Consider the following 23,461-nt stretch of genomic DNA (forward strand, 5'->3'; position numbering starts at 1 on the left):
AATCTAATAGCAAATCCCCAATTCAGAGACGAGGTCATTCTTCTTTATCACATTTAAAAATTTTAAGATACATCAATAAAATAATATGGTATGTTAGTGCGTCTTACATTATATATTTTATCCTTACTATGAATCAACTCATTTTTTGCTTCTGGCTGGCCAGATCTAGCACTATCAATTTCAAGGATAAGACATATGTCCCAAAAGCTCTAAGAATTTCAAGTATATGCCAGAACAAAGCTTCCTCTCATTGACTGATAGGTGTGCCTTAGGCTAACAGAATAGAGCAAACTATCCATGGGTTAGCTATGTGTATATATTTTTCTTGTTCTTTTGGAGAAAAGACTCAGAACATTACCATACAAATCTTTCACAATCACCGATGATTAAATCATATGAGTCTTTTTATGAAAATCTCAGAATGGAAAACAGGACAGTCAATAAAACACTGTGTGTAGTAACACAGATGGCTCATTAGCTAACTGAAATTGATATTAACACTCCCTTATTCTACAACATGGTACATGACAAAGATTTTATTTAAGCATCTTCTCACCTGAATATCTCTGTAGGAAAGTAACAGGTTTATGACAATATCGGCTGTCAAGACTTCAATATTATCTACTCGCTGCCGAATTCTTGCCAATTCAGCTGCCAGTTCTTTACCAGTGTATAAATTACGAGCTTTCCTGATATCATTGAGTATAGATTCCCGAAAATACTGGCTGGTAGGAAAATACACATTTCAAAGAGTTAATGGTAGAAAGGATTTCAATTAAAAGCAACGATTTTATAAGGAAATGAATGACATTTGCAACATCAGTAGCATTCCATTCAATTAAGCATCAGTAGCATTAAGCATCAGCAGCATTCAATTCAATTAAGATGCATTGAATGAACACCTCAAATATCTGGCATTAAGAAATTTGTAAGTCCTATATTTAACACTTTGCCTTGCTTCAGAAACAATTAAAATAAACATACCCCATGTTAATGAATTTTCCCAGAAACGCCAATGTACCACTTAAAATGCCAAAACTTTCTATTTCATTTTATTGCTGTAAGTAGAGATTATTTTAAATAAAGTAGGTATGCCTAGGATTTGAACATAATATAATCTTTACTTACTCAACATTATCATTTATTAACATAAATGACTGCTCTTAACTGAGGTATAATAACGTTTCCAGCAATTTTTGCAGAATTCTTGCCTGTATACTAAAAGTCCCTGAACATTTATTCCAATTCTGTTTCTGTACTTATTTTGAATCTATTTTTAGCCCTATCATTACTAGACTACAATTAGCAGTCTGTGTTTGTTTTTGTGTTTGTTTTGCTGATTTCAAGTTATTCTCCTATGGATAAAATGAATAACATCTGGACTATGTGGCTTCTATTTTATCCACTCAGGACAGGACACATTTTCCCCTGGCTCTTTGCCGTGTAGTCTAAGAAACAACTGACAAGATGTAGAAGCAAGTGAAGTAGAATAACAATTCATCATCATCATCAAATGGCATGACTGTCAAACTTTACCTGGAACTTGCTTGTGCCACCTTTAAAAGCTGAATGAAACGATCCACAAGAGGTAAGCAGATGGGTCCAAGAAGCAGCTCAAAGTTTGGTTGCATGAGCTCTGTCAACCCCTTCATGAAGCTGCTATCACAGCAATAGACCTTGTTATGTGGAGTTACCATGTAAGGAACAAAGGTATAGTTGCCAGTGCACATCTGTGGAGAGAAGAGGCCCCAGGAGATGATGAGCCAGCCTGAGATGCCACATCAGCATAATCCCAAGTCTTCAGTGAGTCATTTTAACTAATAATGAACATGAAGGGACTTTAAAAAAAAAAAAAAACACCTCATATCTTATTTATGACCTGTAGAAATGGAAATTTTTCCAATTTCTTTAATTGCTTACTTCAAATAATCACAACAGGAAGATGATACAAACACTCGTATGGCACGATTTCTATTAATCAATTAAATATTTATTCACCATCTCTCATGGCTAAATGACTAAGGCACTATAATATATGCTTTAGGAAAAAGAGTAGTTAAAACATGGCCTTTAGTCTTCAGAGAGCTTAAAATGTACTCAGACATATAAATATACGAAAATAGTAAGAGTGAACATTATTTTTGCTCCCTACGTGACAGGCAATGCTGCCAGCGATTCCATAATAAACTGCTCTCCTACAGGCTGCTGTGTCAATGGCTCCACTAGTCTCCAGCTACTAACAATTAGAGACCCAGACGTGGTCCTTGATGCTTCCATTTCCCTCACCTACTATCTCTTACCTATTCTATTTCCAAAATAAGTCTCATGTTTGTCCATCTCCCTCCATATTGCTGTTACAGGGCAGCCCCGATATAAAAGGGGTTGCCTGGCTGTGGGTTCTCACCCGCACGCTTAAAAGGGACTTATTAATACTCCACTGCAGGCACACACAAAAGATTAATAAAAAGTTTATTTACAAGGGAAGGGGAAATGAAGAAATGTACAACTCAGGGAGAAAATAGGGAAATAAAGTCTTAAATGTGTCCTATCTGTTCTACCGACCTGGAAACCCAATGGCACTCTGAGAGCTGGCCGCGAGCCAAGAGCCGTGAAGCCAAAAAGCCCCCCCAAGACCCACATGTCTGGTTTTATACCAAACCTGCCTGCTTAACTCCACCCTCAGGTTCCAGCAACCTTCCCTTTGGTGGTGATGGGATTTGTCTTTCCAATGTCCTGATGGCTTTGGTCTGGACTGGGGGTGGAGTCCACAAAGCCTGTATGGAATTAGCTCAGGACATCCTTTTCCCCCTAACATTGCCAGTACTTTATCTCACGCCACCAACACACCTGGCCTGCATCACTGTAACTGGCTTTTAGCTGGTCTCCCTGCTTCTACGCTTGCCCTCCTGTCTATTCTCAACCCACCCATCAATATGACCTTTTAACCATCTATATGCTTTCCTCAACTGCTTAAAGCTCCCTGTTAGGGTGAAGATAAAACAAGTCACTACAAAGGCTGGCTATCTCAATCCTGTTCTTTCTATCCTCAGAGCTCAGCCATTCTCCCTTCACTCATTAAGAGTTTGGTGCACTGATTTCTACTTATACCTAAAGGTGCCAACTGAGGGTCACAAGTGTGAACTAAAGCAGAACTGAGAAAATAGAAGGGAGAATTGCATTTGGAAGCCAGAGTAGGCAAGTCTATCTGGCATTCATGGCTCAGGAAGGGAACAGAATGCAAAACTAAAGGTTTCAAATTACACATGCTGAGCAGTGGCAATTCATGGAAGGATTCGGAGCAGGAAAGAAAACATAATCAAAGCTATGCATTTTGACAGTATGGACAGAAAACAAGATGGAATGAAAGAGAAAGAAAGAATAAGAAAGTAGGAAGGACACTACAAAGCATGGCCAGGTGAGCAGCTGCACAGGACATGCATGCACTCCATGTTTCAAAGAATCTTCTAGACCTGCCAACTGGTTACAGATTTTGAAACCAAGAAAGAAGTCAAAGGTGATAGTATTAAATGGGGATCTCTGAAAAAAAAAAAAAAAAAAAGGCTATGGTATCACTAATCAAAAGGAACAACTCAGACAGCAGAACAAGACTTAATAATTTATGGACATGTTATACTCAAGGGGTGCTTGTTATATGTCAGGTCAACAGAACCCTACTTTTGAAATATCAGAAGAACTTCAAAGGGCTGAGATTTGCTTTGGAGTGGTAGAGTAAAATGTTCACTAATGCAGAGATTGAGATTTCAGGGGAGTGGGGATATCCAATGTGAAAACACGTAAAAGAGAGTTGAAAGCATCTAATTAATATTTGACTGCACATGAAAGAGTTTCAAACCAAAATACAGGCCAGCAAAGGGCTGGAAACTAGAATGAAATATATAAGAAACTCTATTAGTCATGGATTTAGGGAACACAGGGAGTCCAGATGATTGGTTCCTAGCCATATTAGCATTCTGTGGAACAGTACATCACTTCTCTTACCTTAGCACTCAACTAACAGAGCAAACATCTCTTCACCATTACGTGTGCCAAGGACTGATTATCATCAGATTGCAACCACCCATCTGAGGAATGTGTTACTGTCTCCTTTTTATAGGTGAGGAAAAAGATAAGGCTTCAAGATGTCACACAGTTGATGTGCGCTGCACTTCGGACTCCCAGCTCATGGACTCCTCCAGAGGGTGTGCCATTACCACTGGGCACCCTCCAGTGCCTCTACATGCTGACATCCCAACCCTTTGTCTCAGGTCACCTTACACAGACCCTGATGAGCCAAGTTACTGTCTCAGCAAATAGAAGAGAAGAACTAAATGCCCTTACTTGATTATGACCACATTATTTCAGGAACTTGTATGTCAGGTAATGAAGCAGAAACTGGACTTGACTTCCAGTTAAATTATGAGAAGGAATTGCAGAGGCTGAGATGGAATTTTTTATATTAAATACATTAAAGTTCTCAAGTTCTCCTTCATGGAACAATAATTAGAAGGCTAACCAAAAAAGGTGAAAATGAACGTATATACTGCTTCTAATATGTTACCAAGATCCCATAGTATTCCCATCAACTTAATACTTTTATCCAAACTACTCCCTAGGCAGAAAAGAAAGGCAAAAACACCAAGAGATTGCTTTACAAAGCTTCTAGAGTTTAAACTATGAGTGGATTATAAAAGATTAGTACAATCAAATACTCTAGATTAAGCACTAACTCATAATTATGAAAGAAAAACTTCACATCTTCTAAGTTACATAATAAGAATAGATAAATATTCAATAAACCAAAAAAGTGTTACTAGAATTTCAGAATATTATTCTTCTGCTGCTGGATAAGTTCTGTATCTTCAGAAGCCTTAATACCACATGTATTTGTGGACAAGACATGAAATGTAATACATTTTTGTTAAAATACTGGGCACTGGGGAATAATAAATGTGTGTAAAACTAATTTTAGGAGAGAATGACTATCAGATGTCGAGGAGTATGTTTAGAAGTGGAGGGATAAAGGGAGAAAAATGAGAATCGTGCAAACAGGAGGGAAAAACAGATTCCTCAAGTCCCAGGAAAAAGGATTCAGAATCCTTGTTGAAAATACCAAGCACACTAAGGATTTTCCAAAGTTCCTGGCCTCATTGCAATTTATGGAGTCTCCCTCCCTATAATTCTGATACAATAGATAACTTTTCAATTTTCCATTGTTGATATCCAAAATAAAAGGGGTGGGGTGATAAAATGCAGAGGGCACATGTATGCTCCAGACCCGAGCGGGGGTGCAGAGGGGGCAAGCGTGGGGCTAGTTGTAGGATGTTGTGATACCAAAGGCTTAGCAAAGCACTCTTTGAAAATGAAAACTAATAACATGGGAACATTTATTTCCCAAGTTGACTCACATATAATTTAGAAATGTTATTACTACAATTTCTGTTCACAGATTGCTACCAGCCCATTGTTTGAAATAACTGATAATCCAAAGCAAATAAGAGCAACCATTGTATGACCAACAGCACCTCAGATGCAACTGCTGTTTACTAACAAGGTATTAATTCTAAAATATTAAAAAGAGGGAGATCACATCTCTTTAAATTTCAAAACATGAAGGTGTGGTCATAAATGAGCAACATTCACCTCCTTTACCATGCTTGATTTCATGGCTATAAAAACCCAAAGCTCAAAAATCTAGTTTTAATCTAATTATCTTCACTGTAAATTTTTTTTGATCATGCTGATTATGTGTTTTACATTAGAAAACTATATGAAGGTGAATATAAATATGTAAGGAAAAATGAATGAAACTACTGGAGGAAAGTGCTCTCAGCATTCACATATATTGAAACATATGCTCCAAATACCCTCCTTTTGGTAAGGACAACCAGCACCTGAAACACCGCTGCTTACTCACATCAATGGGCGATTCGTCCATAATGTGCAATATTCAGTCCTCGCACGAACCATCCAGAAGTCCAAACCACATTTGTGCTCTTTCCTGCCATTCAGGTCTCAGGTAAAGGCTACCTCCCCTGAAAGACCTTCCATGACCACTTGATACATGATGATCACCTACTATTTAGCATCTTGCTTTATGTTAATTTCTAATTTCTTTTTTTTCCTATTTGTTTACAGACCTTCCCCAACAAGACTTTGACACTTCCCATCTGTTATCTCATGGGACAATTATTAATATGCTTGTTTTGGGGCCTCCTTGGTGGACTGTGGGTTAAGTCTCAGCACTATCACCACTGTGGCCTGAGTTCGATCCCCCGCAGGGAGCTAATCACATATGGCACAGCCTGAAGGGCCCCTCAGCACAGTATATTTCAGTAAAATCCACCTATTCTACTCCCCACTCTGTCGCTGGTGAATCCTCTCACTCCACCCACCACATCTCTGGCCTACAGCCCAGCTCTTCCATGCAAAAATAAAAATAAAATAAAATAAAAAATATATATGATTGTTTCCATGTTTAACTTCCAGAATTAATCCTTGAGTCACCCAAAGTGTGGCACATGGCTCACATTCAATCAACACTTGTTTAATGAAATCTGTTAGACTGAATCCATGCATGAAGCAATAATGGTTCATTTCCTGCTGAGATGTGAGGAATAAGAGTTTACAATGGCAATGTTATATGTGTTGCATCAGTCTCTTATACCTGGTGAAATCGTAAGCCTAACTTATAAAATATCTGATCTACAGAAAAATAACCAATTCTACTTTTAAACTTATCTTAAATCCAATAATGTGCAGATTTTTAAGGAATATGTGATTTCCACTCTAAGTTGCAGAAATACTTTTATTTCTAATTTAGTGTATATATATATATATATATTTTTTTTTTTTTTTGGTAGCATTGGTTTATAACACTTTCTATGATTTAGAGATAAAAGATCATATCGGGCCTCCCCTGGTGGCGCAGCAGTTGAGCGCTGGGCTGCGAGGCTGCCTGCAGCCTCTATAGCAATAGTTTGATCCCCGGCCACCGGCGAGGGTCCCACAAAAAAAAAAAAAAAAAAAAAAAAAGATCACATCCTTCAGGTGTATGTCACCACACCACAGCCACTACCAAGGCACCCATAGTCCTGCACAATAGCCCACTGTGTCTCCTCCCCACTTGGCTCTCTACTCTTCTCCTACCCATCTAGTAGCTTCAATTTTGCAGTCAGATTTCTAGAGTTTTTGGCAGATAGCTACATAGCGCTGACACTTAACCCTTTGTGCCACCAGGGAGGCCCCTATTTTTTGTTTAATTCTATGTAGAGGATAAGAATTCTGTGTTGTTACCTCAAAGGCAGACTGAAAATTTAAATCATTCTCTCCAGATAGACAGGAAAACATGTATATACATATACTTATGCGTGTGTGCATATGTGTGCAGGTGTCTGTAAGTATGTACAACATACCTTATATATAAATATCTATATGTGTTCATATATAGATATACATGCACACACATACATGTATGTCTCTGTGTGCATATATATCACTTTAGTGCCATTCATAATTCCACAACTATGAATATAGTATGGATATAGTATGATTGTTTTCCCCAAAACATAATTTTACATATATAGGGAAAGAAGGCATTAATGTAAATTCCCATTTTTATAGTTTTACTATAAAGTAATATTTAGCTATAGTAGTCATACTGATATATCAGAAACTCTAAAAAAGGAAAAAACTGCTATAGAATTAATTTGTGGAGATTTAAAAATACCCGATCAGTGGATGAAAAAGATTTAAAAATTTCTGTAAGGGTTAAGTAAAATACTCACAGTATTCTTCTGGCAAATGATTTCCTGAAAAATGAGAAAAGAAAAAAGGAAGGCAGAAGTTAATACAAAATTAATTAATCCGACTAATTATTTGAAGTATTCTATGTGGAAAAATATATATTAACAATTTTGTTAGCAACTAGAAATTTCAGCGAGTGTGGAATAAGATCCTGCCCCTGAGAAGTTTACAGTCTTATGGAGGAGCCAAATGGGCATAAAAGTATCATCAATAGTAAAAGGAAAAGAGCACAGATACGTAAAAATCCAAAAGCTGAATAATCTAAAAATCCTTTCTGCAGAATACGTGTGTGTGGCACTCTCTCTCAACCGTGGTCTTTTTAGGAAAAGGTTAAAATGATTTAAAGTCACCAGCCCCATAACAGCATTTGGGGTCAATGAGCTCACATATACCCTGGTGATCCCTTTATGAGATGAGTATGTAGAAGACTGCAGCATCTAGGTTTGTGAGAGCATGCTCTGTCATTCTCACCAACAAAATCACCTGACAACACATCTTTCAGAATGTATCCCTGTCACTGAGTGACACCTGACTGTACAACCTCATGCACACCGTAGGAGGAGGCCAAGCAGCATGTGCCTCCTGGGCAGCTGGAATCAAAGAGTATTGGCCTCTTATCCCACACATTGATAGCAAGGGCATGTGGCAATGAAGAGTCAAGTATGACTTAGATATTGATCATGAAGAAGTGGAATGTGACTAATACACTGTGGGCAGTGTCCCCATTAGGTTTGAGGAGTAAGTAAGATCGTGCAAATAGTGTAGCTATATAGTGTCTGGTGCACAGGAAGCTCTTCATGAAGCTAGCTATCATTATTAGTCCTAGATGTTATAATGACTAGGGACTTGGAAGAGACAATCTAGAAAAGCTTGTAGCACAAAAGTTTCACTGAGGTCAGGGAACCAGAATTTAGAAAACAGAAATGGCATAGCCTATTGGAATAGATGGCAGGTATGTTGTCATGGAAACAGGAAATGTCAGGCACACGTGGGGCCTCAGGGTGGGTCCATCTGCCTAAGAAGAGAAGCCAGATCTGACAAGGTAAGAAAGAATCAGAAAAGCAAATTCAGGTCATTATTCATCCTAGGACCAACATATGGACAGAGGGGAACCATAAGGGCTTTAGAATACAGCAGCACGTAAGATTTTTTAATAGTTAAGGAAAATAGGTAAGTAAACAAGTATTTATAGGGGAGGAATTATTCTGGGTAATTTTGAGAGCTGCAAAAATATATATAAAACACTAAAAGAGAGCCTTCCATACCTCATAATCTTGCTGATGAAAAAAAAGGGCATCTTTTTATGTTAAAAAGAAACATAAGCCAGGATTTACACGCCTATGTGCACACGTCTGTTATGTTAACACAGTGGTGTTTCAGCAAGGGCTGAGGTTTCTAAGTGAAAGGTATTACCAGAAATTGAGAAAACCTACAAAGACAAAGAGAGAAAGTAGAAGTCAAGATGAACCAAGAACAAACAAAACCTCCAAAGTCAAACCTGGGAAGTGGGGATTTAGGTTGAGGGACTATGAACAGCAAAAGGCCATTTAGAAAACAATTACTATTATCAGTGGGGGTTAAAGACGCTCATTTGGGAAGTATAGAAGCCAGAATTAAAGAGCTTTTATTTTGTTAAAAAAAAGAGCTTCAATTTAATCATTGGGCTAAATGAGAAAGTTCACTTGGGCATGTACCCTAGTAAGATTATGCAGCTATTTGGGGTCTGATTGAAGAAAATTTTGAATGCCAAAATAAAGTACTTTACTTTGTATTTGTTGAAGTATTTTTTAAAGGTGGGTGATATACATAGTGTCAGCACACATTAGACAAAGGTTGTGAACAACACAAACTTTCATCAAGCAGAAACTGGCCGACTAATCTATGCACCTCCTTACATGGGCATACAGTGCAGCCGAGCAGAGAACGAGGAAGTGCATATGTGACAATGTGGAAACCCCCCAGTCTATACTGCTAAGTGAAACCAAGCAAAGGACAGGATGATTTTTATCCTGTGCTCCTATTTCTGTATAACAGGAAGAAAATGAAAATTCTCATTTGTACATTCATAAAGTCTCTCTGGAAGGATAGAACAGAAACTAGTAACACTGGTTGCCAAGGGAGAAGGAGCTGGCTGGCTGGGGGGCAAGGATGGCAGAATGACATTTCACTAAATATATCCTTTTGCATGCAAAAATGTTTTTAGTGCATTATCTAAAAAAGACAAATAAATGAAAAGAAAGCCTTATTAACATTATATAAATACTAATTAGATGGTAGTATTAGAGGGGGTAAAATATTTAGATAACTATAGCAAAAGTATAGAGACAGCTAAATAAGGGCCTGGATGACAGTGATACCCAGGGAAATTGAAATCAAGAGACAGATGAGTGACATTGTGAAGGTAGACAGTGCAACACACACACACACACACACACACACACACACAAGCTCAGGTTCCGGCTTATGAAGAAATAGAAAATACTGGATAACCATGAAGTCAGAAACAAGGTATGCAGGATTTTCCAATATTGACTTACGGAGCATGTCCAGAGTAGCACACCATACCCTTTTAGACACTGCTGTCTTTGATAGAAATATTCTTCTCTCTTTCCTCTAAGTAATAAGAAAATATCCTTCTCTTTGTCTTACCCCATAGCATCCTCTGTGCACAGCCTAAGAAATCTGTTCTTTTTGTGTGTGTGTGTGTGGGACCCTCACTGGCGGCAGGGGAATGATCCGGCGCTGTAGAGGCTGTGGGCAGCCTCGCAGCCCAGCGCTCAACCGCTGTGCCACCAGGCGAGGCCCTAAGAAATCTGTTCTTTACAAAGTTGGTCTGGACTGACTTCAATGACTCTTATCCTCCCATCAGAAGTAGATTAGGTCCTTATTTCTGCCACCACTAACCCTCACACAGACCTGTGTGACAGGACTGCGTGTACTACATTGTACATGTTTGTGCGTATGATTCTCCCATTCAACACCATGGGCTCCTTGGTTACACGGGCCATCTGTTATTCATATTTGTATCTCCACTGGTTGTGAGCAAATTGCATGAACTCCAAAAAGCATGGAAAAATGAAGAAACTAAGTATATAAAATATTGGACTATAAATTAGTGTACAAAGATGTAGGTTGGGGCTTTGCTCCCTGTTAGTCATGTGTCATTCCACTTCTCTCTAATGTAACACACTAAGACTGCTGGACTGAGTGATCATTGCTCTCTTACAATTCTGTAGCTTATCATTTGCTTTTGGTTAATGGTCTGTCACAGTGCTATTGTATCCTTGAGCACTGGAAGGAGAGGCACCCCAGTATAGGAGCTATTCTAAACATTATCTCTTTTGGGGGTACCAAGTACAGAACTGGAAATGATAGGGTAGAGAGCTGAGGACCGAGTAAGCTAAAGTCTCTCCTCTGCTCTGCACCATAGTTGTGAAATAGCCACAGTTGCTATTGTTTTACAGCCAGTGTTATAGCTTCCCCAGCTGCTTATTGCAGTAATAACCCTCTTAAGTGTCCTCTTTGCTTTCATCTCAGGTAATAAATACGTACATTATAACACACTATAGAGCTATATTAAAATCATCCCTATAGAAATCCAGAATTCTTACTAAGTATTGCTTATGTTTGTAAAAGTTCAAGGAATACAAGTTGTTCTCTTGAAGGACGCAGAATTTATTTTTAGTTTATGCTGTGACCTTAAATAAGATTTCTTTAAAAACAAAAAAAAGAAGGTATACTTATTTGTGCATTTTTAACTCAGTACAAACAAGACCTGGAAATGTATCTAACTATGGAGGGAAAATAGTGAATGCTGAGTTTATACTAAACCCACTGAAGGAAAAATAAAAGGAGAATTTAAGATGCAACTGCTATATTTCATTTCAATTCATGGAAATTTCTCATCTAAAGTAGACAGACATAACATGATAAAATCAGCTGAACTCTAGTTCCTACTAAAGAAATGTTTCTTGAAAATGCATTACCCCAGTACAGGTTCACTCTTGCTTGAAGTTTTTAGGGGACTTCTGGTCAGTGCACCCCCTTGCCTGTCCCAAAAAAACAAAAAATATCCTCTCCCCACGCTTTCCAGGATGCTTTGCTAACCAAAGAGGGAAGCAAGACAAAAGAGACAATATAGTCTAGGTCACACTGCAAGGGAAGATAAAGACAACCTTTGGTAACTACTTGGGGCAATAAACTTTGAAGAGGTCATTTTAAGGACAGATAAATGGAGTGTGTCTTCAAAAATAAAACACTGTTGTGCCTAATATCCAGGTGATTACTGCCAGAGGATGTGGGAACAGCTGGTGTGGGACTGCCAAGTCAAATTGATTCAGGGTAGAACCAGTCACCACAATCTCACTTCCCTGAAAGGAATGCAAGAAGCAGGGTAGAATTCTCGGCCACAGAGAAAACATGGCCCTGGCTAATGACCTGTTATCTTCCTTTCTGATTATTCTTTCTGTCCCAGGGAAAGCTGGCAAGTATTCCACCACAGCCAGGAAAAAAAGAAGGCTATTACCTGTACTCCCAGGGTATCCTCTTACCTAACTACATCGCTTGAAATTTAAACAAGGAACAATTAGATGGGTGATTGTGAACACCCTGGGCCTCACTGAGAAGGTGGGACTTACTACACCCTTTGGTTTGCCACTAAGATAAAGGTGAGCAGACTCAAGAAGACACTCCACTGAGGTGTCCCACAACTGGCCATCTTGATAGTCAGGAAACTAAGCATATTTGTGGTTCCATGTTCTGTTTACATAGAAGCTCAAATAAAAAAAAAAAAAACCAAAACCTCAATAAACAAAAACCTGGAAAATCATATTTTTACAGGGCATAAGAAGTCCGTGGACAGACTTAGAGGAAAATGACCTTGATAATGGACCTTGCCCTGCCCTGACACTTATTATGTGTGCCCCTAAGTTACTGTTTCTCTCTGGGTTTATTTCTCATCTGCAAAATCTATCTGCTCAATCTATCTCTTAAGTACTACCTTGTCTATCTCATTTTTTTGAAATAATATTGGGCTATAACATTATATATCTTTCATGTGTACAGTCTTTTAATTCAACACCTTTAATATATTACAGTGTTTGTCACCAGAATTCCAGCTTCCATCGATCATCAGCCAGTTGCTCCTTTTACTCAATTTACCCTCCCCACTTCCCCTTCCCCTTTTGGAAACCATCATTTTATTCCTATAGTCTGAAGGTTTGTTTTTCTTTTGTTTGTTCATTTGCTTTGTTTCTTTACCTATCATTAGCTTGTCCTTAAGGACCAAATGAAATGTTTACGAAAGCACTTCAAGCAGTTTAAAGCCATATACGATTATCAATATTACTAAGGCAAAACCTCCAACTCAATTTCTACACTACCAGATCTAGAGACATTGTTTTTTTTTTTTTAAAGATTTATTTATTTATTGATTGATTGATTTATACATACATACATAAAAGCACTGGGTACAGAAGCGTGGGAGGGTGAGAGAATTCACCAGAGCCAGAGTGGGGAGCAGAACAGGCAGAAGGACCGAAGTACACTGTTGAGGGGAGCAGCGGGTGGCAGGAGAGGTCTGCGCACCATGTGGGACCCTCCTCCGGTGGCCGGGGAGCAGCTGGGGATCGAACCGGCGCTGCAGAGGCTGTGGGCAGCTCCGCATCCCAGCGCTCAAGTGCTGCGCCACCGGGGAGGCCCATCTAGAGACATTTTGTACTCAGGTTTGTGATCACAAGTGAGAAAAGAGTAACTCAGTTAAAACAAACTGTACCCAAAACTCAGGTACAAAATGGAAAGTAATGCTAAGAGAAATTCTAGACTTTTCTCCTCCCCTATGAATTTTGTTTCATGCTGAAATATATTTAATACTACTGTAAATAGATAAGTCTTTAAATTGAGCTAAGATGCTGATGAGTGACATTTTTACATTCAGCATTTGAAACAGCTTCTTAATACCAACGTCTTAAATGTGTTGCCATTATTACAATTATCTCTCTTCTTTGTCGCCAGCTGTGTCTTTCAGCAACACCTAATTATAACATATTATTCATGTACATGCATTTCTTTAAAGGAAACTATTATTGAGCTGTTATAGGTATCATGAATTTCTGTATAGCAAATTACATTTTACACATACATTTCAGAAATAATTTCAAGGATGCATCTAAAAGAATCCAAATAGAATGATAAGTTGGAATGTTATAAAGACCAACTTCCACAAAAAGAAGTGTTTATTGATAATGCACAGAAGGGAATAGAAGTCAGCAATTCTTGCTCCATTTGGATGAGAGTCAAGAGGGCTTTCACACTCACATCTTCCATGTGCAGAGGTATCCCTGGCTCTTTAAAAAGTTATAAAAAGTCATTGGCCGACAATGAATGTCTCTACATATGAAGAAATTATCTGGTGGCAAACTGTGATGGCATGACAGGTTCCACTCCCAGCAGAGTGTAGATTTCCTTCCCTCACTGATAAAATGATAAGATGCTACAAACTGGGGTGGTGGTGGGGGGGGGAGGCAGTAGAGGAAAGGAATGACAGAAAGGTTATAGATAATTCCTTCTAAGATTGCTGAATGACATTTAGCCCACAAAGGCCAAGTGAGCACTCCTGAGGGACCTGGAAGCAATCCCACCGCAATGGGCTCTGACAGTGAGCCTGGGATGGGACCTGGAAGCAGACCTGCCATGGCAGGCCCCACAGACTTCAACATGGTTGACACTAAGGAGAGTCTCACCAAATGGAATAGGAAGTGGGTGTAAAGCGAAAGCTGGGGGTTATGGTCTAGAGGATGGCACACCACTGACAGGCTGTCAGCTCAGCGTGGGGCCCGGGGAGGAGGGGCATAGACTGTATGGAGGCTCAATCCCTTGAAACGGGGAAACTTGTGAAGGAGCTGAGATGCTCCACACAGGCTGGGTCCCTGGTAATCATAACATCAGGGCAGGCATTCTGATCTGCCCTCCCACATTCCAACTCCTGGGACTGGTGCTTACCTTGTGAGGCATACTGAGAGCACAGGGTCTGCCGAGTCTGTCACCACAAACCCAGGAGATGAGGAATATCAGGGGTGCCACAAATACGAGCCAGCCCCACTCCAGCTCATTCACACCAACATCTGGATCCCAGCAATACCTTTCCTACATTGCTGACTCAGCAACTACAAAACAGACTTGAGTACACAGAAGCCAGCAAGACCAAAGTAAATAAATTAATAAAATCAAACAAAACCCAGCACCATCTGCAGGAAAAATAAAATAGTTTAATCCATTATGTTACAGCTTAAAGGGCCTCCCCTGGTGGCGCAGGCAGTTGAGCGCCGGCCAGCGAGGGTCCCAGACGGCACGGCAGACCTCTCCTGCAGCATATTTCATCAGTCTGCCTTTATGTTCCCTGCTCTGTCTCTGGTGAAGCCTCTCACCCTCCCGCACATCTGGCCTGTACCCTGGTTCTTGTATAAATAAATAAATAAATCTTTAAAAAAAGAAGTTATAGCTTAAAGGTATTAAAAACAATAATACAACAGGGAGAGATCGAGTAGCCAAATAGGCAGACAATAATATTTAACACATAGAAATACAAGACCTCAAAAGAATGACATCACAAGGTAAGAAAAATTCTCCAGAATCCAAACACAATAAGACAGAAGACTACCTCCCCACTGGACAAGAATTCAGTAGTATCAAAAAAAGTATCAAATACCTAGGAATGAACCTAACAAAGGAACTGAAAGACTTATTTCAATAAAAAACTAGACATTGTTAAAAGAAATACAAGACACAAAAAAATGGAAAGACATTCCATGCTCACAGATTGGAGAACTAATATTGTGAAAATGTCCTTACCCAAAGTAATATATAGATTTAAGGTAATCTGTATCAAAGTTTCAATGATATTCTTCAAAAAATAGAGTAAACATTGCTGACATTTACATGGAACCAGAACAGACCCAAATAACCAAAGCAATCTTGAAAAAAGAAGAGGGATAGAGCCATCACATTACCAGACTACAAACTATACTACAAGGCTAAAGTGATCAAAACAGTATGGCATTAGAATAGACATAAAGCCAATGAAACAGAATTGAGAGCTCAAGATAAACCCACATTTATATGGGTAATTAATCTCTGACTAAGGAATCAAGAGTATACAATGGAGAATGGAAAGTCTCTTCAACAAATGGTACTGAGAAAACTGAACATTCGTATGTAGAAAAATGAAACTAAACCATTCTCTCCAGCCATATACAAAAATTAACTCAAAATGGATTAAAGACAGTCTTGGATATAAAACAAGAAACCATAAAATAGAAAAAAAATGCAAAACACCCCATGATATTGGTTTCAGGGATGCCTTTGGGGCCTTGACTCCAACAGCAAGGAAAACAAGAGCAAGAATAAACAACTGGCACTACATCAAACTAAAAAGCTTCTATACAGCAAAGAAACTATCATTAAAACAAAAATCACCCTACTGAATAGGATAAAATATCTTCACATCACACACTGAACAAGGGCTAATATCCAAGATCTATAAAGAACTCACAGATCTCAAGGGAAAAAACAAAACAAAACAACAAATAACCCAATCAAAAAATGGGCAGAAGAACTAAATAGATACTTTCCCAAAGAAGACATGCAGATGGCCAACAGGCACATGAAAAAAATGTCCAGTATCACTTATCAGGGAAATGCAAATCAAAACCATAATAAAATAGCACCTCACCCCCATGGTAATGCCCTTATTAAAAAATAATACTAAATAAAACAGCAACAACCAATGTTGGTCAGGGTGTGGAGAAAAAGAACCCTCATTCACTGTTGGTGTGAATGTAGATGGGTCCAGCCCCTTTGGAAAATAGTTTAAGAGTGTGGAAGTTTCTCAAAATATTAAAAATAAATGTCATATGACCCAACAATTCCACTCCTGGGTACTCACCCAAAGAATGCAAAAACTCTAATTCAAAGGGATCTATTCACTCCCTAAGTTCACTGCAGCACCACTGACAATAGCCAAGTCATAACTACCTGAGTGTCCCACAACACAGGAGATCTTTCTCTCTCTCTCTCTCTCTCTCTCTCTCTCTCCCCTCTCTTATACACACACACAGTTATAATGGAAAAGAGATGAACTCTTGCCACTTGTGACAGCTTGAATGGAACTGGAGAGGATAATGCTGAGTAAAGTAAGTCAGAAGGAGGAAGACAAAATCAGATGATTTTACTCATATATGGAATACAGAGAAACAAAGCAAAGAAACTGAAAAAATTAAACCAAAACAACCCCTAGTAATGACTACAGAACTGAGACTTCTAGAGGTGGAGGAAATGTGTGAACAAGTTGGGAATGAGGCCCAATGGACAATGGTAAAGGACTATGGGTGTTTCAGTGGTAGATGTGGTGGTGACATTTACCTGAGGAAGTGTGAGCCTATTCCCCTAAATCATATACAGTGTTGCAAAGCAGTGTTAACTCAATTCAAAAAAATTTAGGGCCTCCCCTGGTGGTGCAGCGGTTGAGCACTGGGCTGTGAAGCTGCCCGCTGCCCACAGCCTCTGCAGCGCGGGTTCGATCCCCGGCCACTGGCGAAGGTCCCACATGGCGCAACAGACCTCTTCTGCTGCACCCCCTGCTCCCCTCAGCACTGTATTTTGTTCTGTTCCCCGCTCTGGCTCTAGTGAATTCTCTCACCCTCCCACGCTTCTGACTGTACCCAGTGCTTGTATAAATAAGTAAATCTCAAAAAAAAAAAAAAAATTTAAATGCAAATATGATTGTAAAAAAATAAAATATATTTAGAAAATCTATGAGAAGCTCTTGTCATAGGCTGCACCACACATTTCAAAGAGCTTAAGTTTGTTTGTTGCTGTTATCTAGGAATCTGGCAGGGTTGGTAGAGCTGAATTACCGAAAGAGAGCTCATTGCAAACTACATCAGTTAGAATAAGGGCATGAAAGTTCTGGATGTGGATGATTTAATAAAATAGTTTTCATTAAAGTGGACTAAAAACCTGTTGAGTTTTGCAAAAAATTAAATAAAAGCAACCAAATTTTTAAAAACTAAAAAAATTTTCTAATTAAACATTTAATCCTTACAAGAGCACTTGTGGTTTTAAAAAAATATGAATCTTAATGGAAGTACATGATTTGATTAGATTCTAAATACTCTTTCATATGAAAGTTCAGACATAAATGTTAAGTACTTTCAGTGTCTATCAATTCTTTTTTCAAGAGCCTGAAGTTAAAAACTTTTTCCCTATGATTTCTTTCTGAGAAATTGCTGCCAGAGAGAAATTTTTGTTCTCTTCAACAAGCCACAGATTAAGATAAAACTAGTGCAGCTGTACTTCCTAGATGTACAAAGAATAAACCAAATGAAGCCAGATATATGACAAGAATAGCATTCTCACTCTGTCTTTGCCCTGTGAAAGTAGAGATGCTTCATTTTTATTCTATTTGGTTGATCCCTATAGTATATGCTGTTTATAAATATCTCTCGTTATGTCTTATTTCACAGCAGTTTCTCTTTCCTTTGATAGGTGGCAGGGATAACAGTTATACCTATAGCTAACTACCACAGAAATAAAATTCACACACACACACACACACATATGCACGCACGCACATGCCCACCCTTTTTTATAGCTGTGGAGGACCGGAGGGTTCAGAGGATGTTTTCAGACTGGAAAAAATACATTCTGTCCCAGAGATCTCCATCCTCTGCAATCAGATACCTATCCAACTAGGAAAAAACTGACAAAAGCTTATGTTAATGGGAGGAGAAGGAAAAGAGCAAAACAAGTGGATGTTGCATGGACTACTCTGGAGATAGTTGATGGGTTTTTCTGAATCGACATACTTAGCAGAATGTCTGGTAAGTTTCTTAGTCTTAGTATAAAGAATTGCATACAGTGTAATGGTTAACAGTCAGGCAGACCTGGTCCTGATTTTACCAGCTCAGTCACCTTAGGCAAAGGATGGAATTTGCTTGCATTTCAGTTTGCAATTCTATAAAGTGGTGATAGAATATATACCTATCTAACAGGAATACTTTAAGAATTAAACGTAAAAATGTGTGTGGGTAAAGGCATTTAATACTTAGCACATAGTAAGTGCTCAATGGTAAGCAGCTATTCTATACAAGCTAAATGCCCATATCTTAGAGAGATTAGCCTTTTAAAAGAACACTATTTAAATACTAATTACTTTTATACCAGGATTGGCTGGAAGCAACTAAATAAAAGAGTTTATTTGTCCCATATAAATTTCTCATTAGTTTTCTCTCAAATTTTAACTTTAATTCTTTAAAAGAAATTCCCCAAGAAAGAACAGTCATAAAAATTAAATCTTCAGAGACCAGCAGGGCCAGAAGAAAAATATCAGAGTGAAAGATGTATAAGAGTTTAAAATAAATTTAACCCAAAGAAAAATGAAGAGAACAAAAAATAATCTCACTCCATCCTTCATTAACTGTTAATATGTGTTATAAATCCTAGCAAATCAAAATGTTTAGTTAAAAGTACACCATCAGGTCCTCTCCCTGGTGGCGCAGTAGTTGAGAGCTGGGCTACGAAGCTGCCCACAGCCTCTGCAGCGCTGGTTCGATCCCTGGCCACAGGCGAGGGTCCCACATGGCGGGAGAGACCTCTCCTGCCGTGCCCACTGCTCCCCTCAGCAGTGTGTTTCATCAGTCTGCCTGTTCTGCTCCCCTCTCTGGCTCTGGTGAATTCTCTCACCCTCCCATGCTTCTGACTGTACCCAATGCTTGTATAAATAAATAAATAAATCTTTAAAAAAAAAGTTAACAAAGATGTAAGAAAAAGCTACTCTATAGAAAACAAAACAAAACAACAACAAAAAAGTACACCATCACGAAACTTTATGATCTATTAGTTAAAGGCGTAAAATTAAGAAAATTGCTCCAAGTGAAAAAACAGGCGGAGGCTAGAGGCAAATCTTTTAGAACTACTTCAGTGTGTTTGGGAAAGGATGACTTTGTTGATGCCTGGCATGCAGTAAATGAATTTGCTAAATGAAAGTCTGCAGGTTTTTCAGAAAATGTTACATAAGCTCTAGAAGCTCAGATAAAAGCAAAAAAAGATTTTTTTTTTTTGCATGATTTCGGGTTAGAGATCATATAACAATTACTGAGCCATTAGATATACAGCTCTGGGCTTTAGCACACCACATCCCTTTGGCTTTGATTTGGGTACTGGAAGAAATAGATGAGCAAAAGCCACATGAAACTAGCTGAAGCTTCACAAAGGAAATGAATGATACCAAGCTCAGCATGCATCTCACCATGAGATGCTTTTCAAAGAATCAGACAGTGTAAAATTACTAGGGAACCTTTTTCCCTACAGTGAAGGACAGAGGGAATACCTTCATATCATTCAGTTCCCATAATAAAGAGAATGACATTTGGACATGCTGCATTTCATAGACAAATAGAATAAGTTTTTATTCCCCCCTCTCCTATCTTAATTGAAATCCTATCCCAGTGAAAGATGGCAAATTTCTGATGATACTGCGAGAGACAATTTGTACTCAGAGTACTTTCAGTGGGAAATATATTGCTAGTTGGAGACAGGTGTGCCAATGAAACCCCTGATGGTGGCCCAGGGGGAGGCCTGCCTATACTTTATGCAAGTTCCTCTTCTTGCTCAGGTGTGTACTGATGTCTTCCCATCTAGTTAGGCTGCCTCTCTAACTAGAGCTCACAACTCAACAGTAATTTTTTTCCTATTGTGGATAGTCACATTTCTATACTGAATTCTAGATAAAATCTGCAACATAACTAGCAGTTGTATAATTATCAGATTGACAAAAACATCGTTTCACAAATGTAAACTAGTTAACTTGGGGGGGGGGGACAGAGGTATCCCTAAAACTGGGGTGCCTAAATTAAATATTTAGAAAACACATGATGTACCTTCAGTGACTGCAGTGAGTCAGAATTGGTATCACAGTAGAGGATGATGTTGTTGGCCATGCTGAAGCTCTCTCTCACTCCAAGGTGGTAAAACAAGGATGGCTGTCGGAAGGCATCACTCATCTCCACCACAGCAATATCTGCAAACAGAAAACACAGTCCCCCAAAAGATGACACCAAAATAATGCCCAGTAAGCACATCTTGGTTTCAATAACTTAGTATTCAAAGAGGGAACAAAGAAATGATAGGGATTTTCCCTCTTCATATACCACTGAATTTTTAATTTGCCATTATGCTCAGAAGTAGTTTTATAAAATGCAGCAAGCCTCCATTTTTTAAACAAGAAGATCATGTGATTACTGGAAACTAAAGAGAGTCTATAGTGGTGGGAAATAGCAATATATAATAAATGTAGAATAGTATTTTAAAAATCAAATAGGTGAGTTCATGAATTAACCAGAGTTTTATTTTATAGTTAATATCAAATAAGTCCCTAGCAAGTCTCAAGAAAAAGAGAAAATAAAGGTATTGAAAAGTATGACTAAGAAGAAGCTCATAGATGACTAATACCAAAGTAGTATAAAGCTCATACCAAAATTTGATAATGTACAAAAATGAAATTCAGATTAGTGTCAAACCCGTTTATGTCTATGGACATAAATATGCAAAAAAATGAGCAAAATGCACTTAGTGTTATTCTATAAGTATACAATAAGATCATGCATGGGTTTAAAATGTACTTAGGTAATACAAGGATGACTCAATGTAAAAAATCATCAGCATCTGCCCCAAGCTCCTTAAAGTTCAAAATCTATTTCTCATTAAAATCCGTGACAAAATATAGACCTCCCCAGTGGCACAGGGGTTAAGCTGTTGTTAGCCACTTCAGTGTGAGTTCAGTCCCCAGCCAGGGAGCCAACCCATGTGGTGCAGTAGACCTCTCCTGTCTCCACTGCTTCTCCCCTCAGCAGTGTATTTCAGTGGATCTGCCTGTTCTGCTCTCCACTGTCTCTGGTGAATACTCTCACCCCCCGACCCCCCCCCCCCCCGCACCTCTGGCTTACACCCCAGTTCTTGTATGCCTAAGTAAATTTTTAAAAAGTGACACAAGGCCTCCCTGGTGGCATAAGGGCCTACGAAGCTGTCCGCAGCATCTGCAGCACGAGTACAATCCCCCAGCCGGCCAGGGAGCTACCCACATGGCACAGTAGACGTCTCCTGGCTTGCCCACTGCTCCCCTCAGCAGTGTACTTTGGTCAATCTCCCTGTTCTGTTCCCCACTCTGTCTCTGGTGAATCCTTTCACCTTCCGCACCTCTGGCCTACACCCCAGCTCTTGTATGCATAAATAAATAAATCTTTTTTAAAAACTGACACATATCTTTTTAAGAAACTGACACTGCAAACTTTTTGTTTATAGGTATTTCCATGAAAACATGGTATTTTGTGATTCCACTCACAATTGAAATGAAAATGTCAACATACTTAAAAGACATTAATTGAGTGAAAATATGTACAACTGACAATTAAAAGATTAATATTAAAAAGAAACAAGCTGAAAATGGAGTCTTTCGTGCAAAGCCCACCAAGGCTTAACACCTAACCTAAATGCAGTTATAACCTCCCCAGTCATCTTGGAATTTTTTGTCAACACTCATAAAATAACCCTTCCCATTCCCCAAAGGAAGATGAAATAAATTCCCTCTCTGGTTTGAGTTCTGCTCTCTTTGCACTTAAGTTCTCAAGGTATTTTTCCAATATAGGGCAGGTCAGCTTGGTACCGTTTTGTCTGGAACCCAGCTGAGTTGGCAGATGGTTCTGCCCAGAGCTAAGCCCCTAGCCTTTCAGACCACAAGCCCCCATTTGATTGGAAATCCGAGCCTTTGACTCTGTCCATGGATTCCAAGTTAAGAACTGCTGTGGCAGCTGCAATTCCTATTTATTTGGAGTCACTCCACAGTGCCTATTCCCAGCTTCCATGGAGTCCTTGGCCAGGTCACGTAATTGGTTACTGGTGGGGTATTAAGATACAAAAGGACCAGCTTCAAAAGATGGGAATCTCTGGATTCTCTACTCTATACCAATGGTTGGCTTTTATTCCAGTACCATGTTGTTTTAATTATTATGGCTTGATAGTATAGCTTGAAATGTGAACGTATAATATACACTGTTTTTTCCCTTTTTAGTCAGGAGAGCTTCGGTTATTTGCGGTCTTTTGTATTTGCATATGAATTTCAGTAATATCTTTTCCATTTCTTTGAAGAATGCCACTGAGGTTTTCATTGGGATTACAATGACTCTGTAAATTGCTTTGGCAACATGGATGGTGCTGGAAGAAGCTAAGTGAAATAAGCCAGAAGGAGAAAAATAAATACAGGATGATATCAGTTACATGTGGAATACAGAGAAACCAAACAAAGGGTAAAATAAAGACATACTATGAAACCAGTCCCTGAAAACTGATCGTAGATCTGAGGCATTCAAGAGGACAGGGGGAGATGCAGGGAGAGGAGCAAGGAAACAATGGAGCTTGGCAGAGAACTAATGGGATGCTTTGATGGTGAGAGAGCTACAATAAGCACACCTAAGGTGAGAAATACTCTTAACTGTAGGGGGAAAGGATGTCCTGAGCAAACTCCATATAGGCTTTGTGGACTCCACCCCCACGACACTAAGAACTGCAAATCCCATGATCACCAAAGGAAGGTTAGATCTCTAACAAA

General features: G+C 38.9%; 1 protein-coding gene across 4 annotated transcripts in view; it reads right to left on the reverse strand.

Annotated features, from left to right (window-relative positions):
- Positions 1-23,461, reverse strand: part of MAP3K5 (mitogen-activated protein kinase kinase kinase 5) — a 212,589-nt gene that overhangs the window by 118,690 nt on the left and 70,438 nt on the right. For 3 of the 4 annotated variants that reach the window (XM_037520445.2, XM_054697862.1, XM_054697861.1), the window contains exons 2-5: positions 20,739-20,878; positions 7,785-7,808; positions 1,537-1,730; positions 557-725 (exon numbers count right to left, since the gene is read on the reverse strand). In XM_037520445.2, the coding sequence (XP_037376342.1) occupies positions 557-725; positions 1,537-1,730; positions 7,785-7,808; positions 20,739-20,878 (527 nt within the window). The remainder of the gene's footprint in view (positions 1-556; positions 726-1,536; positions 1,731-7,784; positions 7,809-20,738; positions 20,879-23,461) is intronic. The other variant, XM_037520446.2, reaches the window with a different exon arrangement.

This window comes from Talpa occidentalis, unplaced genomic scaffold, assembly GCF_014898055.3.
Source record: "Talpa occidentalis isolate TD23 unplaced genomic scaffold, MPIMG_talOcc4v2.1 talOcc4.2, whole genome shotgun sequence".
Lineage (NCBI taxonomy): Eukaryota > Metazoa > Chordata > Mammalia > Eulipotyphla > Talpidae > Talpa > Talpa occidentalis.